Source organism: Nicotiana tabacum, chromosome 19 (assembly GCF_000715075.1).
Source record: "Nicotiana tabacum cultivar K326 chromosome 19, ASM71507v2, whole genome shotgun sequence".
NCBI lineage: Eukaryota > Viridiplantae > Streptophyta > Magnoliopsida > Solanales > Solanaceae > Nicotiana > Nicotiana tabacum.
The window spans coordinates 125,555,645-125,571,502 of NC_134098.1; the positions used below are offsets into that span (position 1 = coordinate 125,555,645).

The window sequence follows — 15,858 nt, forward strand, 5'->3', positions numbered from 1 at the left end:
TATCAAAGCATGTTTCATTTAAGGAATGGCAAGATAATTTACAGAAAAATCTCTTTCTGAAATAGCAAGATACTTTTTCCACATTGGATAAAAAATCATGTAAGAGAAATTCTAATACCGGTATCCATAATACAAAAAGAACTGCTCAACACTCACGCAGCACCAGAACTCTGAATTTCATATTCAACAAACTGTAACAATTATGACCTGACTTCATATTCCCCAGCCTTGGTTAGAGCTCGAAAACCTTTATAAGGTCGTGTAGGTAGATTCTTGAAATCAAGTTTTTCTATTTTCAAACCTGACAGCGCAACACCCATAATTTTGAATCCCACAAGAAATGTAGGGCATACATGAAGCCGCTCTAAGCCGGTTTCCAACACTAACATTCCAGTCATTGAAGGAGTTTTGTCTTTCGGCATCCGGCCAATGGACCAAGTGCAGGTCTGCACTAATAAAGCAATGTGTCAGGATCCAACTAGACAAGATAGATTAGATCCTATCACATAATACAAAAATGGAGTCGGACTGAAAAAGAATGAAAGAAGAGCAAAAAAAGAAGAAGAAAAAACTAAGTTTGGCATCCATTTACAAGTTTTTTGTCATTTTACGGTACAGTTAGAACTGACTAGTGTAGAAAATATCTTTACTCGGTTATTCTTAATCAACTGCAGGAAATATATTACACATTTACACTTCCATTAAGAAAAGGCACCAAGAACAAGCCAACTCTGAGAATGTGATGAAGTACCAAATACCTTATTGGAAAGGATGTTTACTGTTCCATAATTTGATGTAAGGTCTGCAGATAAAACACGAGGCGGCAGTTGAAATTGCACGCTTATATCTTCAATTGCCTTCCCAGGATCATTGCGTATCCCAACTAACAAGCTAATACGGCATGTCCCTGAGTCTGAAGTAATTTGCGGCTTTACATATATCGGGGTACTCTTCAACTTCTTTATTCTGCATTGGATAGTTTAGAGGGGAAAAGACAAGATTACCAAGAGAAGGTCAAAAAAGCAAACAAGTGAATTCTTTAATACACTTTGCCTATGGAAAATACAGCAAACAGGTGAATTTTCCTGTTTTTCATGTTTGTGCTATGCACCTCGTAGTTCAAGCCATAACCCCATCAACAATGGACTAACTGCCACTGTTTATGGATAAATCTTATAATCAATACTCCCTCTGTTTAAAATAAAAATAACCTATTACTATTTGGGGAGTCAAACAAGGTTTTATTTGACCACGTTTTTGCAAATACTTTTTAAATATTTTGAATTGTTAAACTATTGTGACTTATAGAGTTATAGTATTTTTTATGTAGTTTCTAAATATATAAATTTTATTTCAGAAATTTTGAAAATTCTGTCCAAATTCACACCGAAAATTAGTCAATTTGACCCTCATACTCCGAGAAGGTTCATTCTTTTTGAAACGGAGGGAGTAGTCTTTGAAGAAAAGACAACCTTTTCCTTCTGTACATGGAGTTCATTTACGAATAGTTCAACTTTCAGTATGCATTTATTAACAGTTCAACTTTCATTATTTGGAGGGAGCTGCGGGGAGGGGTTTTGGAACATCCTGCCAAAGAAGGAGGGGGTTAATGTTATGGGTTTCAATATTAGAGGGGATAAAGAGTAGTAACTCTATATATGTGCAAGTACATACTAAATGTAAACAGAAGATTAGAACAATCTTTAGATAAAGTCAAACTATAAAATTTTACTCATGAATGAAGGGGATGCCAATTATTAACAACACAAACCTGTAGCTCATGAGCTTAAACTGTCCATCAGGAGGAACAAACGACAGAATTTGGTTTGATTCCCACAGTCGCAGCCGAACACAAGGATGGAATCTCACATCATTCAAGATGGAAGGATTTGCAAATGAAAGGGTAAGATCAGGAAGACCAGAAAGATGAGAATTCACTTGAACTTCGCCATAGATCTCACATTTAACCAGAATCCCGTCTCTGAGAAGCATAAAACAAATAGAATGAGAAGCCTTGAGTAATTGACTATTCCTGTAAACCCCGGTTCAAACACATAAAGCCAAATAAGCAAAAAAGATGCTGCAGATGCAGATACCCAAGGGTCAACCGTCTTCAAACTAAGTAGCCAAAATATAGAAAAACAATCCATTATCCGGCAGTATCATATTCATGAGTGAAGAAGGAAATGAAATCAACTTGTTGCCCATGAAAGGAAAAGGAAAGTGCCTGCAAGTTAAGCTTTTTGCAGTTTTTGTGTGTTTGATATGGAGGATAGTTTGTCAAGAAAAGAGTTAGAAACTTTCTCACATGTCCTGCAAAAATCAGAGGACATAAAAGAAAAATAATTTCCTTTCAAAGAAACACACAAGGAAATAAATGCCTTTACCTTTACTTTACTTCACTGCAGTCTTCTCGAGAAATACAATTTAAGCAATTTTCTCGACTTCCAGACGAAGTCTAGGAGTTCATTTCTATGATCTAGCAGATTGAAAGCTAAGACACTTGGTCATCAATACAGTAAAAGGAATGCCACTTTATATACTTTGGCAAAGTTGCAAACAGATGTGCACACACGTACATATGTGTGTGAGTGTGTATACTATAATGCACTTCAAATCTCAAGTGATGCTGCCAAATTCCCTTGAAGAGCCCTTTGCAGTGGTGCACAAAAGCATCCCTACTGGATCAGGAATCCATATCTTTGTATGTTCCAAAAGCAGATCTTAACCTAAGTTGCTCGGACTCGAGTGCGGGTGTGCGAAACAGGTGCGGAACTAGGGGTTGGATCCTTCATTATCGAAATTTTACGATTCGGGGGTACGGATCCAGGTACGGATACGGGTGCGGGAATTCCGCAAAAAATAATTTAAATATCTAAAAATAGAGTTATATGTCTAAATTATGAGACATCATGTAGAAGACTTACAAGGTATTCCGAGGAGAAAATATTGATAAGGAGAATCCTAGAAGAAGGAGATATAAGGAAAAGGGTTGACTAAGAAATTTCTATATGCAAGGTATTTCATTTTCTTCAATTTGACCATAGCTTTTGTTTTGATTACAAAAGTCATTGTATCTGTCCCGAATTTCTCCGTAGATTTCGGTCAAAGTATCCAAAATCGGTTGACCATATCTTGTACGGATCTCACACCTTTTGATTCTTAAACCATATCTAAGATGAAGAAACCTGGTAATATCCCTTTTTATCAAGAGAAGTAGTGTCTCTCAATAGGAGACACGGCTAGTAAGAGTTACCCTCCTCCTGGGATGAGTAATGATTATAACCTTTTGATGGACCTGAAAGGGAACAAGCCGAAACCAGGTACCTTCTAATAATCTTTTTTAATCTCCATCCTAGTTTATGTGGTACCATTTGATTGGGCATGTCTTCAAAACGTTAATTTGATTGACATATCAAATTTGTCGTAGTGGAATAAAATATTAAAATAGTAGTTAAAAAATCACTTGTATAAAAAAACATGACAGCAAAATGATACTACTATAAAAAATGATTGGTTAAATGAATTTGAAATCTTGAAAATTGCACAATATAATAATGTAAAAATGTGGTACATACTGAGATATCACAAAAAAAAAAAAAGATGATATAAATTGAAATAGAGGAAGTAGTTCATAGGTAACATATAATGCACAAGTAAACTTTCATAATTAACTCGTGGCAGCTTTCCCACAATATTTTTAAGATCTCATTGATAAAATGAAACAGGGTTCTGAAATCTTAACCTCTAGATGTTTTTATGTGAAATCTTAACCTCTAGGTTAGACCCTCTACTGCTTTAAAATAGCATATTACTATGCTTACCTACACTTATGATAGGATGGGTCACAGTCACATTATGTCAAACAAGAGGACTTCAATGATAAATTTAAGACGTTGAAGATATTTACACAAAAGGGCAGCCCGATGCACTAAGCTCCCGCTATGCGTGGAGCACCAAATGGAGGTTAAGTAATAATCAGATATTACCTATTTATAGTTGCATCCATTTCTTCAACTAGATCGACATAAACTTCGTTGCTTGTATGCTTCAGGTCTGTTTTTCTCCAAGGAACACAAGATCCTGTTGCACCTGGAAGTGTGTTGCTCATGTTGGAAGTGTTGCCAGTTACAACACTCAATACTTTGCTTACGATATTTGGAGGAGCTATCATCTCCCTCAGTATGTTAGGTTCTGTAGTAAGAGGGAAACCATTGTCTATCATCTCATCCAAAAGCTGAAAATCAAACAAATGTAGGAAGACCATAGTTAATTTGAAGTCCATCAGAATCTAATCATTGTGTCGAAGGAAATCTTAACAGGACACACTTGGGAAGAGAAAAACTTTCTGATTCTGTGTCCATACAAGTTTAGTACTCTTTCCTTTAATTAAAGTAGTCAAGAGGAGCCTTAATCAACCACCTATTTATGTTCCAAATCAGATATCAACTTTAGCTTCTCTCTAGTTATTCTTCAGTACTGCAAAATCACCATGTTTAAAGATGAACTGATCTAGCACCTTAATAAGGATCCAGCCAGGAAACCAAATTCTACAATTGTTTTAGCCGTGTTCTCTGGCGCTGGTATAATTAACTGATATTCTTTGAAGTCTCCAGTGAATTAGATGAACTGATCTAGCAAATTAATAAGGATCAAGTCAGGAAACCAAATTCTAGAATTGTTTTAGCAGTGTTCTCTGGCGCTGGTATTATTAACTGATATTCTTTGAAGTCTCAAGGGTCTAGCAGATATTCAAGCTTCAGTAAATGGAATGACACGCATCAGGTTTTAGGGATTTGAAAGGAAAGATTAGCCAAAGTTTTGCAGTGTTAGCAATGGTGCATTTCGACTAAAAAGAAATGGAAGAGCATTTATGTATCTTTACAAGCCAGAATCTGGCAGTGGTTTTGCTCCTGTGGACTTCTCAAAGAGGAGAACTGGCTCTTTTGTGCATCTATAGATGTCATGGTAAAAGCCTCTACCGTCGCTGATGGTTGGCCTGCCGGTAACCTTGGCCAGAATTTACATCTCATCACAGTGTGGTTTTTGACCAAAATCCAACAATTTTTGCGCTGGTTAATAGTAACACAAAATTGTACAGGACCGTTTCAACAGTTTAAGCTAACAGCCAATATTTCATTGCGATCTGGAAATTGTGGATAAGCACTTAGTGCGAAAAAATAAAAATAAAAATGAAAGAAAGAACTACGGAGTTCAAATCAGAAGCCACATACTTTTTTAATTGTTAATCAGAAAGTACACTGTTGTGCAACTTTAAAGACAGCTTTCTAACAACTTCTTAGTTTAACAGTTTGAAGAATATTCAACATAACCCGGTTAGCATCATAGTAAATTTCTTTAAATGTTTGTTTTTCCTTAACAAAAGATACTTTGAAGAAAATATTCCAAAAAAGGGCTTGAAGATGTCAAATACCTCATATACAATTACAAAATTATCCTTTATCACATCTTCGTTCAACCCTCCAAGATATTCTGTCAGGACATCAGCCACTCTGCACAGGAACTAGAAAGTAAATAGTCAAATGATCAATAAAAGTCATTATTTGCAGAGACAATACAGTTAATAAGCAGAATATAGCCTCCCTACTTTCACTGAATACAATAACTGGAACTAGAGCTTCGCCATATCAATTGAATGTATCAGTTAAAACTTAACTTCCAGGTAAGGACTTCCGATATAGCTTTTTTTTAAGTCTTACATTTCTAATCATTTTACCTAAAAACAGAAGCCCACAAAATATGGCGAAGGCATGGAAGAAAAAACTTATCAAAAGAAGAATTCAGAAAATAAGATAATCTCTGATGCCAAAATTTTGTCTAACACATAGGGCATGGCAAATTTAGTGACAGCAAACATTAAGCTTGCAGTAAACTCTGATGCAAAAGCATGTGTGACATACATTTAATTAATATTGGTTAAAAACAAGGGAGAGTATGGGCTGCCCCGCTATTCTACTTTCACATAAATACCAAGCTCCAGCCAATGGTAGGGTTCAAGATCGTGATGTGCACTCTATCTAGACATCCAGTGTAGCATCCTTACCATTGGACCAAGGCCCCTTTTTAAGCTCAAATCCCTTCAATATTCTCAGGACAGACTCATCAAACAGAAATTTCAGATGCACATCGACAGTAGTGCAAGTTTCCGGGATATGCTAGGATGTTCAAGTTTCTAATTGATAAGCCATCATGCTATCAGGCACTACACCTATGAATCGGACATATCGTTCTAAACGTATTCCAATCAATTGTTTGACAGTTTGAAAACATTTCTATTAAACCAATCTTGTCTCATAATCTTATTCAAGAAGAGCTGCAATCTAGCAGTAACAACATAATAACCAAGCAAGAGCTGAAATCAACAAGTGCTTTTACCTCGATAGCCATTAAAGGTGGCATTTCCACTTGGGTGCAAGCCAAGAATGTAACACCTTCACGATTAACTTGGAAAAGGTAATGGGTTGGTGAAGCAATTACTGGCAAATGCTGTAACAAGCCAAAAAGACACAACAAAACCTTCAAACTTGAACAAGCAAATTTACAATTTTATGTAAACTCAAAAAGATCAAGCATCTTGATTTTACCAATACCATGAGTTATATAGCAATTTTAACTTTAACATTCGGAATAATAATTACTTTAATGTGCCTACCTTGAAAGAATCACCTTGAGCAATTGACTGATCCCAAAACCAGGAACAAATTGACCTGTCAACCCGGTGGCCGGTCAGCTGTTTTTCTAGCATCACCTCCCTACATTCACAGTGATAAGCAGATCAAACCTCCAGTGATTCGATATCCCAATAAATACAAATTAACTCTTTTTCAAGTCCGATGAATATGAGTTTGATTTCAACGAAATTTATAAAAAGAAAATAATAGAAGAAGGTATACCCAGAATCGGAGAGCAGAAAAATGCATTGCAACATAACTTTCTGAAATGGAGTTGGAACCAATTTGTCCAAGCTGCGCTCTCACTCACACTTTCTCTTCTCAATTCTTTTTCCCCTAATTATTTATTTGTTGTTCTTAATAGGAATAAGGAAAAAGGAAAAACCGCACCTATGGCTTTCTGAATTTACACACACCTCCCCAATTGGAAGTTAAATGATTTTTCTTTATCTCATTTGACATATAACTACGGGGGCGAAATGCCCTCAACTTATCAGATTTGTTTTATAAGTAATTGTTATCGGTAAATTCGATTGGTTCCTTAAATTTAATATTATTCTGAAGTTATAATTTTGAATTACAATGAACAAGCGTAAATGAAATGAATAAACTAAATAAAACAAAAAGAAGGCCAAAAATACCACTAAACTATCACAATTCTTTCGTTAATCTATTAGCTCCCTAAAGTTCAAACCGTTAATTTTAACTTCTTCTTTTTTCTTTTGACTTATTTTTATTCATATTGAATTTTTCTAGTTGAATTTATGGCTTTCGTTGTTCAATGAGAAGGCCAGAAGGGTAAGAGGCTCATGGGCCGGATTGACGCGAACGGATAGGGATGACTATATTTCTTGGAGCAAAATCGCAAATTATGTTTTGAAATGAAAAGACAATTTCAAATCTAAGAGCGGACAACAGTTGTAACATGCAACTCGCGTGAGCTACATACTGATCAATGCTCTGTAAGATATAGGTGGACATCTTATTTTTATAAGCTATTTTTCTCCCTTTTTTTTTTGTCTGAAGTTATTTCTCTTTTTTTATTCATGAAGAACAGAAAAATAATTAGAGGGGTTGCTCAAGAGGCCAATATCCCACCTACAACTTTAAAATTGTGGGTTCGAATCACCAAAGGAGTAATAACACAAAGAGAAATTAAAATGAATCGGAAGGGATAAAAAAACAACAGAAGAATTGTTCCTGTTATCGTTATTTTTACCTTTTTAGGGGTAAAGAAAAAAAATTTATCATCATATATGAAGTTATGTACATTATCACAAAAAAAGTTTTTCACTTTTTTGGTCAATATACAATTGCTTCTAATTATTAATTATGGAGCAGTTGTTTCTAGATTGTTTTCTCCAATTTCATATATTTATGCTCTTGAAATACAAAATTTTATACGTGCATCTGATTTTAATATTTTATTGCAAAAGCAAAAGCTATATCAAATATTAAAGTTGACTTTCTTGATTCAATTTTGGCACTACGAAAAATAGCTTGCTGAAATTAAATGAGCATTTGTGAGCAATATTCTTTTTAGATGTTCATTTTGTACTAATTAAATATATGAAAAATAGAAATAAGAGCGGACAAATAGTAGTTGTATACGATCAAAATCGAGTTCGTCTGCGACATGGTACATCATGCTCAAAATGTGGCAATAAAGGATTGAAAATCGATCCCAAGTCCCACCGGGTTAGAACCTGGGGACAGAACGCCTGCCTTCGAAGAATATCGAGACCGTGATCCCGGAATCGGCCCTAGCCTCGAACGAGTTCGAAGAAACATTGTTAGCATAGCCAACAAAAGGCCGAAATATCCGTGATCGGTCGGATATTACGACGGGAATCATAGCACGTATCGATAAGGGATCGTCAATCAGTAAATCAAGAGATTTATTTACTGTTTATAGAATTGTACCTACAGTAGGATTCCTCTACTATATAAAGGGGGTCTGATAATTCATAAGATACATTGTAACACGCACTCAAAAGCAATACATTATTATTTTTCTCTTTAAGCTCTTATTCATCTGTATCTTAAGACCGATCGAAGTACATCCGGTTCGAGGGTGACTGGTCTTCCAAGACTGAAATTGTCCAATTCGTGTGGTTTGAATTTACTTTATCGTTATTTATTTTAACTGTAATTTAATTTATCACTTTGTATCAAGTTAATCCGCATATCCTTAAAATCACTTACAAATTCAATTGTTATTTGATTTTGAGAGTAAACAGCAGTAATGATTCAGGATTTAAACGAGTGTTGAGTTCTTTTCTTTATACGCGTGTCTATTATATATCTTCTCTCACGTAGAGTTCGAGCTCAACAACTACTTAACTATAATATAAAGTTTGTTGAACTTGATGGAGCTGCATCTAGCCTAGATTAATCACCAATTAAGGACAAAGAACTAATACACACTGGAACTAAGTAGAAATATACATAACTACAAAACCTTAGTTTTATATATATACTCCTATATAGTATACAGTTTGAAAGCAAATGGTATATTTCGGCCGCGTGTCGATGCATAGTACGAGAAATACACGTAGCGTAGTACGACACTAAAATGGCATCGCAGTCTGAGACGTGGCTGTCTACAATCCCCATTGCTAACTCTTAACGTTATCGGTTTCATGTCTTTTGGTCGGTGATACTATTTGCCGTATAACAGTAGCCCACTTTTCATGCAACAACACTAATATACATGCATGTATATATGTTGCCATAACTCAAGTGAAAATTCTCATATTCAAAATACTTCAAAGGCTTCTTCTTGAATATTCTTCTCTACTAGTAATAATTAAAAATTTATTGAAAAATGGCTCCTGAAGTACTTGTGAGTGGTACAAAAAAACGGAGCTGTGCTTATGTGACTTTCTTGGCTGGTAAAGGTGACTACGTGAAAGGGGTGGTGGGTTTGGCAAAGGGGTTGATAAAAGCTAAGTCTTTGTATCCGTTGGTGGTGGCGATTTTGCCGGATGTGCCGGAGGAACACCGGTTACTACTAAGAAGCCATGGTTGCATAGTGAGGGAGATTGAGCCACTTTCTCCTTCATTGCAATCATCGGATAATAAGTATGCTAGATCTTATTACGTTCTCAACTACTCCAAACTTCGTATTTGGCAGGTAATTAAACTCTGAGACCACATGCAAGAGTTGATAAAGTTCCTGTTGTTGCTTTCCTTTCCTTTTTCTTTTAAATGATCATCTTTTAGGAGGTGTGGACTGTGGAGGGAACAGAAACTCTAGCTTTTTTTAATGTTTTTTTAAGTAGTAAAAAAATGTTTCTTTAACTGTTATGTAACTCGTTTTGGATGTCCCAGAACTTGCTCGAGTTCAAGTTCATAAAATGCTTTCAGCAATGGTAAGTTAACTAAGAATATATTACTTCCTCTGCTTCGATCAAATTAACTCTCCTAATTAATATTATGTAGTTCTAATATTTTGTTTAGGTAATTAGTTAACTATAAAATAGAGTCATCTTTAATTACATTTTAACGAACCTGACTATGTTAAAATTTCTTGTTTCATGAATTCTTGTTACTTTGCTATTACAGTTTGTGGAGTTCAGTAAGATGGTATACTTGGACGGGGACATGCAAGTTTTTGAGAACATAGACCATCTTTTCAACTTACCTGACAACCATTTCTATGCCGTCGCCGATTGCATATGTGAGATGTATGGGCAGTCATGTCCCGAGGTTCTACCTTGGCCCAAAGATTTGGGCTCAAGGCCACCTATCTACTTCAACGCAGGCATGTTTGTCTTTCAGCCCAATCTCTCCATCTATGCTGATCTCTTGAACACTCTCAAAGTTACCCCTCCCACCCAATTTGCCGAGCAGGTATTGCATATATAAGTAATTGAACCCCAAAATAATATATACCTGTGGCTGTATATATTATACAAGGTAGTGTATGCAGGCAGTTAGGTATATATTACTATAATTTAACTCATACTGCTAAGTGCTATCTATTTATTTAAAAATATTATAGCAGGTGCCTTGGCTAATTTGATCATTTTACTATGGATGGCTAATGCCATCTTTAGGTGATTTGATTTTTTTTTTTCCTACTATATGACATAGACTCATCGATTTTAAGAATAATGTTTTGTCTTCTCAAACGTCCCATATTAATGTACTTCAGACCATCAATAGAATTGCTATGCTTTCTATGATGATTTGCTATTAATGTATTTTTTATTACTTTTTTTTTTGTAGGATTTTCTGAACATGTTCTTCAAAGACAAGTATAAGCCAATTTCTTATGTATACAATTTGTTGTTAGCAATGCTATGGCGTCATCCGGAGAAAATCGAGCTCAGCAAAGCGAAAGCAGTTCATTATTGTTCTCCAGGGGCTAAGCCGTGGAAATACACTGGAAAAGAAGAAAATATGGATCGGGAAGACATAAAAATGCTAGTCAAGAAATGGTGGGATATTTATAATGACCAGACATTGGATCATAAGCAGAGTTCTATTCATATTGCTGGAGTTGAGGGCGAAGTTGAAGCAAACAGAGTAATGGCAGCAGCTTTTTCTGATGCAAACATCAGTACCTTATATGTAACTAGCCCATCTGCTGCTTAGCAATGGCAGTGCTCTGGAGATGAAGCTTCAAGTGATCAATTAGATCTTTATGTTACATTGGACAGTCTACAGGGATACTGCCACTTGTTTATTTCTCAGCAGGTTTTGTTTTGGTGCCCAATAAACTAAGGCTTTTTGTACGTTTGCAACTTATCTACGTGTCCTTAAATGTTTGTAGTAATTACGAAGTCTATCAATAGAAGTTAGAACAGCAAACATTATATTTGAGTCAACGTATGAAAGTGGGTTAAAAGTATTCTGATGTACAGATTGGATGCCGTCAGATTGGACACCCTGCCTATCTTCTCGACAAGGTGGAATGATGAAATATTGGTTTTGCATCAAGAAAACATCTAGTGCTAATCCATTTTCGCTATCATTTACACGGTCCAAAGTTATTAAAGAAATCATTCTCTTCGAGCTTTTGAAATGAGATAATGGCAGATCGGCAGCACCGAGTTACTATATCATTTATAGATAACGGAAGCTGAAACAACGCCTCTTGATATTGATAGCAATGGGGCAGGATCGAAGGTTCAAAAAAAAAAAAAATACGCGAGAACCATAAGAGCAGATAAAATAGTTCAGGCATTAGGGTAAGACAAAGTCGCGAACCTGCAGCAGGGCTGGAAAGTCTTCAGTCATTTAGCTTCTCATGCAACAATCATAGCACTTACTGCTGTCGCTTATCCTTATGTTCAACGTCATTTTGACTTTTTAAGGCAACACATGCTGCCTGCCACATCTGTCCCATTACCATTTCTATGAGAGATCAGGCAGGGCGTGTAACTCAACAACACTAAAGGGCATCAGCCATGACAACCTTGCATAACAAATCCTATATGGGCTTGCTGTTCTCAAAATGTATATTACAAGGCCATTATCCCGAAACAACAAAGAAACACACATTCCATGTTCCAATGGAACCCGTCCGCAAAATTTTGCGGATTATAGATCAACCAATATTTTGCGGCATATGAGCTTGAGAAGCTCATCTCCCAAATAAGGCAACCCGATCTTTCTGAACTGCCTGTGACAAATTTATGTCGAAGAGCTCACACCGTATTGGCATTTCCATTTCATAGAAAGGATTCTTCAAGACGTAATCAGTGTATAATTCGTAGATATACTTCAACAGAGATTCCATATGCAGACTTCCAGGTTCACAAACCACAAAAAATTTCGTTCCTGCAATTAAATCAGTCCAATTCTTTAATGGGTTGGAGTATCACATAAATTGACACAGTGATTTAAGGGGGAAAAAAGATATAAGATTGAATATCATCAAGTTAAATGTTCCATGGAACTCTTAACTCAGGCACTAGTTTGGCTGAAGCACAAAAACATCGGAACTAGTCTGCTAAATATTTACTAAAGTGGCTTCCCATTCATTATTGATTAGTATTTCACCTTTTCCGTTGCAGTATCATTTTCTGTCTCTTTCTAGTTCACTACCATTTCATGACTGAACTACACAAGCAAACATCTTCCATCTTTGTTCTTTTTGATAGGTGCAAACAGCTTCATCTTTCCCAAATATGTTTTCCTGTTTTCAAATATTTCACTTCATTTCAACTTACTATCATCTAAAGGACAAACTTATTCCTGTGAAGTTTACAGATAAATCCCAGAAGAGAATGTCATCTACCCAACATTAGACAGTAGATATCTTGAAGAACCACAAAATCTTCCAGTTCTTTCTGAGTATAGTGCATTTTTAGGATATTTTCTTATGGTTCACGTTTTGGTAGATTTAGGCAACACAGGAAGGAGGAGTTCATAAATATATAATCTCATTCTTTTTCTTGATCTGTCCAAAAAGGGTGTTGGTATATTTATGCTGCAAAGATTGAAGAGTGTAGTATAATGCACTTCAAATAAATCAACAGCCAACCACTAGTTGAACGTTGTAGTTATATTTCTAAGACTATCAGTTCACTAGCCTTGAACTTATACACCCCAAGCTAAAGAACAATAGACACCTATCTTTGAAAAATAACACTAATGTATTCATCAAGTGTTAGGTAGACCCCAGTAGTCATCTTTCTTAGCCTATTAGCCCTTACATGTAAGGTTTTCTAGCCTGTTAGCCTTAAAGCAGACAACTTCAACAAAGATATGGAAAGTGAAACCGCAACACGTGCAAGTCACAACTCATCATAAAATAGATCAAGCAGCTTGATCAACCCTAATTAGTCAACACATTGTTTTTTATTACAGAAAGAATACTACTTCGTATTAGCCTATAACAAATCAAAAAGAGAAGAATATTATTAGCCTGTATTTTCTCTACCCTTTCACCTTGTGTTGCGCATTGGACTTGTGTATGTAGAAGGAACTTTTGAACAGATTCAGCATATCTCTTGACAAGCAGGACCAAGATAGAAACAAAGAGTTATTTTTCTTTAACAAAGCCCCACATAGAACAGAAATGATTAGCCAAGTTAAATTCTCAAATATCCATAAGAGTATATAGATTTCAAGAATAATACCGTACAAACACTGGTATACATATGAATTGGCAATCATATTGATAAAATTAAGTTCATCATTAACTCAAACTAGAATGCAAGTCCTTCTGACCAAGTTAACATGTAAATATTCAAGGATCACCATATTAGTAGTCTTTTGAGTTTCTTCTGTCCAAAGTAAATGAGAAAATTTGCAGGTGCAACAACTTATATGATGTTTCCGGTAGATACCTGGGGTGCTGTGCAACAAGATCCTGTGCATCCGTATTCACTTCACTAAGTCCTTATGATGCTTTACCTAGCTTAGTTTTGTCTATCATTTAATCTTAAATGTATTGAGTTGCCACACTGGTGCATAAAATCTCAAAAAGCTGTTATGAGATGCTGATTGATTGCACTAGGACTGCTGGCGCACCTTTTTCTTGGCTTTAGAGGTAAAGAAACTAAGATTACACATCAGTGACAAGACGATCTAAGCCCTCCATACCCTGTCTGACAGAGAGGATTAGGTTCTAATTGCTTTTCATCCTCTAGTATCTTAGATAATACTTTTAGCTTTTCTGAATTGTGAAGTTGGAAAATCTTTTGGTTCCATGAGTTAAATTTTTTGATAACGGAAATTAAGTGAATAAAACAAATAAAATGGAGAAGAGATGCATGAGCCACTTAAAGGTTCTGCACCATATTCACTGACATAGAACTCGATATCAACGCTTCAGCAGGAAATCATTTTTCATTAAGTTACCCTTTCCCCCTTTCCAGCATATGGAGAAAATTCATAAAAAATTTGGGCCAACGATTATGATTTCAGTCTGTTAACTTTGTTGCTCCTAAGTAAGCTTTACTTCCTTTCTAGCTTATAGCTGCACATTATAACTACACATTTCCTTCACAAAAAGGATAAATTGTGCAACCTATAACCCAATATATATGATGGAAAGGATCTCAAAAGCTAAAGCTGATAAAAATCACAAAAAGTAAAAATGCTTCTGAAAATAAATCAAATAAAGCCAAAAATGGTGGAGATGTAAGAATTACCAGTAAGAGATTGGAAGCAATGGAGGTCAAAGTTATCAGCTTGAAGGAGTTCGATACCGGCGCAACCATTAACTGGGGACAACTGCTGAGAGATAGCGTGCATAGAATGCCAAAGACTAGCCAATCTCAAACTATCATTTGTGTCCATTCTTCCAGCAGAACCATAATCCTAACGTTTTTTAGACACTCATTAAAACAAATTAGGATAAACAAAAACAAGCTAAGCTGAAAAGTTCGAGAAATTGAATTTCACCTTGTAGAAAATAAGCCCTCCTGATTTATTGATGATATAAAGGCTGTAAATAGCTGCCATTTAGATTAAACCCCTTCTCTTTATTGGCCTCTCCGGCGAATTGATCTGAATGGATTAACTTAATAAGCTCAGTTAATTGAAAGTCTCAAGCTATTTCTTCCAGAGAACAGTCAAGTTTGCAATTGACACAAATTTCCCAAAAGAACCAAAAAGAAAGAAAGAAATCTTGATCTCAGTGGATTTAGTAAACAAATTTAGCAAGTGAAGATTTACAGGCAATTATTTCTGGAAACAATCATAACAATATTGCATTTGATACAAATAGCACCCGGAAAAAAAAAACCCAACAATAACAAGAAAGAACACACACACACACACACACAAAGAAAAAGGAATTGGTCCTGATGTATAATTTTATAGAGTTGATCTCTAAGTGTGATTCAGTTCACAAGATAGAGTTTGGGCTATTGAGTAATGGAGGGTAAAACAAAATAGTGGGATTGAGTTGAACCCTAGTTAGGGATGAGGGTCGAAATGAGACACAGTGTACCTGAAAAGATGGGTTCGGTGATCGATGTGAGAGCTCCTCCTGATCAGCGACGAATCGGGTTGAAATAGGGGAAGTCGGAAAAGAAGATAGTAAAATACTTTTGTAGAGAAGTACTAAGAATAGGATACAGTACGTATTTTGAAGCAAAAACAAAAAGAATGCGGTGAACGTGGATCGAACACGTGACCTTCAGATCTTCAGTCTGACGCTCTCCCAACTGAGCTATCCCCGCTTGTTAACTGGTTCCGCTCT

General features: G+C 35.8%; 3 protein-coding genes and 1 non-coding gene across 4 annotated transcripts; 1 reads left to right on the forward strand and 3 right to left on the reverse strand.

The window, feature by feature from the left end:
• LOC107789986 (AP-3 complex subunit mu-like) lies at window positions 1-7,168 on the reverse strand. The gene is made up of 8 exons (XM_016611867.2): window positions 6,915-7,168; window positions 6,674-6,773; window positions 6,397-6,507; window positions 5,435-5,524; window positions 3,990-4,237; window positions 1,772-1,981; window positions 759-966; window positions 1-446 (listed from the first exon to the last, which is right to left on the reverse strand). The coding sequence occupies exons 1-8, from the start codon at window positions 6,947-6,949 to the stop codon at window positions 201-203; spliced, it is 1,248 nt and encodes a 415-aa protein (XP_016467353.1). The 5' UTR covers window positions 6,950-7,168; the 3' UTR covers window positions 1-200.
• Window positions 7,169-9,404: 2,236 nt separating this feature from the next.
• On the forward strand, window positions 9,405-11,447 carry LOC107789984 (galactinol synthase 1). Its single transcript, XM_016611865.2, has 3 exons — window positions 9,405-9,828; window positions 10,260-10,547; window positions 10,926-11,447. Exons 1-3 carry the CDS (start codon window positions 9,520-9,522, stop codon window positions 11,292-11,294), a joined length of 966 nt encoding a protein of 321 aa, XP_016467351.1. The 5' UTR covers window positions 9,405-9,519; the 3' UTR covers window positions 11,295-11,447.
• Window positions 11,448-12,084: 637 nt separating this feature from the next.
• On the reverse strand, window positions 12,085-15,758 carry LOC107789985 (uncharacterized). Its single transcript, XM_016611866.2, has 4 exons — window positions 15,607-15,758; window positions 15,057-15,161; window positions 14,804-14,972; window positions 12,085-12,482 (listed from the first exon to the last, which is right to left on the reverse strand). Exons 2-4 carry the CDS (start codon window positions 15,114-15,116, stop codon window positions 12,286-12,288), a joined length of 426 nt encoding a protein of 141 aa, XP_016467352.1. The 5' UTR covers window positions 15,117-15,161; window positions 15,607-15,758; the 3' UTR covers window positions 12,085-12,285.
• A 7-nt stretch (window positions 15,759-15,765) lies between these two features.
• On the reverse strand, window positions 15,766-15,838 carry TRNAF-GAA (transfer RNA phenylalanine (anticodon GAA)). The gene has a single exon. It is a non-coding gene; the product is annotated as a tRNA-Phe (tRNA).
• Window positions 15,839-15,858: the final 20 nt, after the last annotated feature.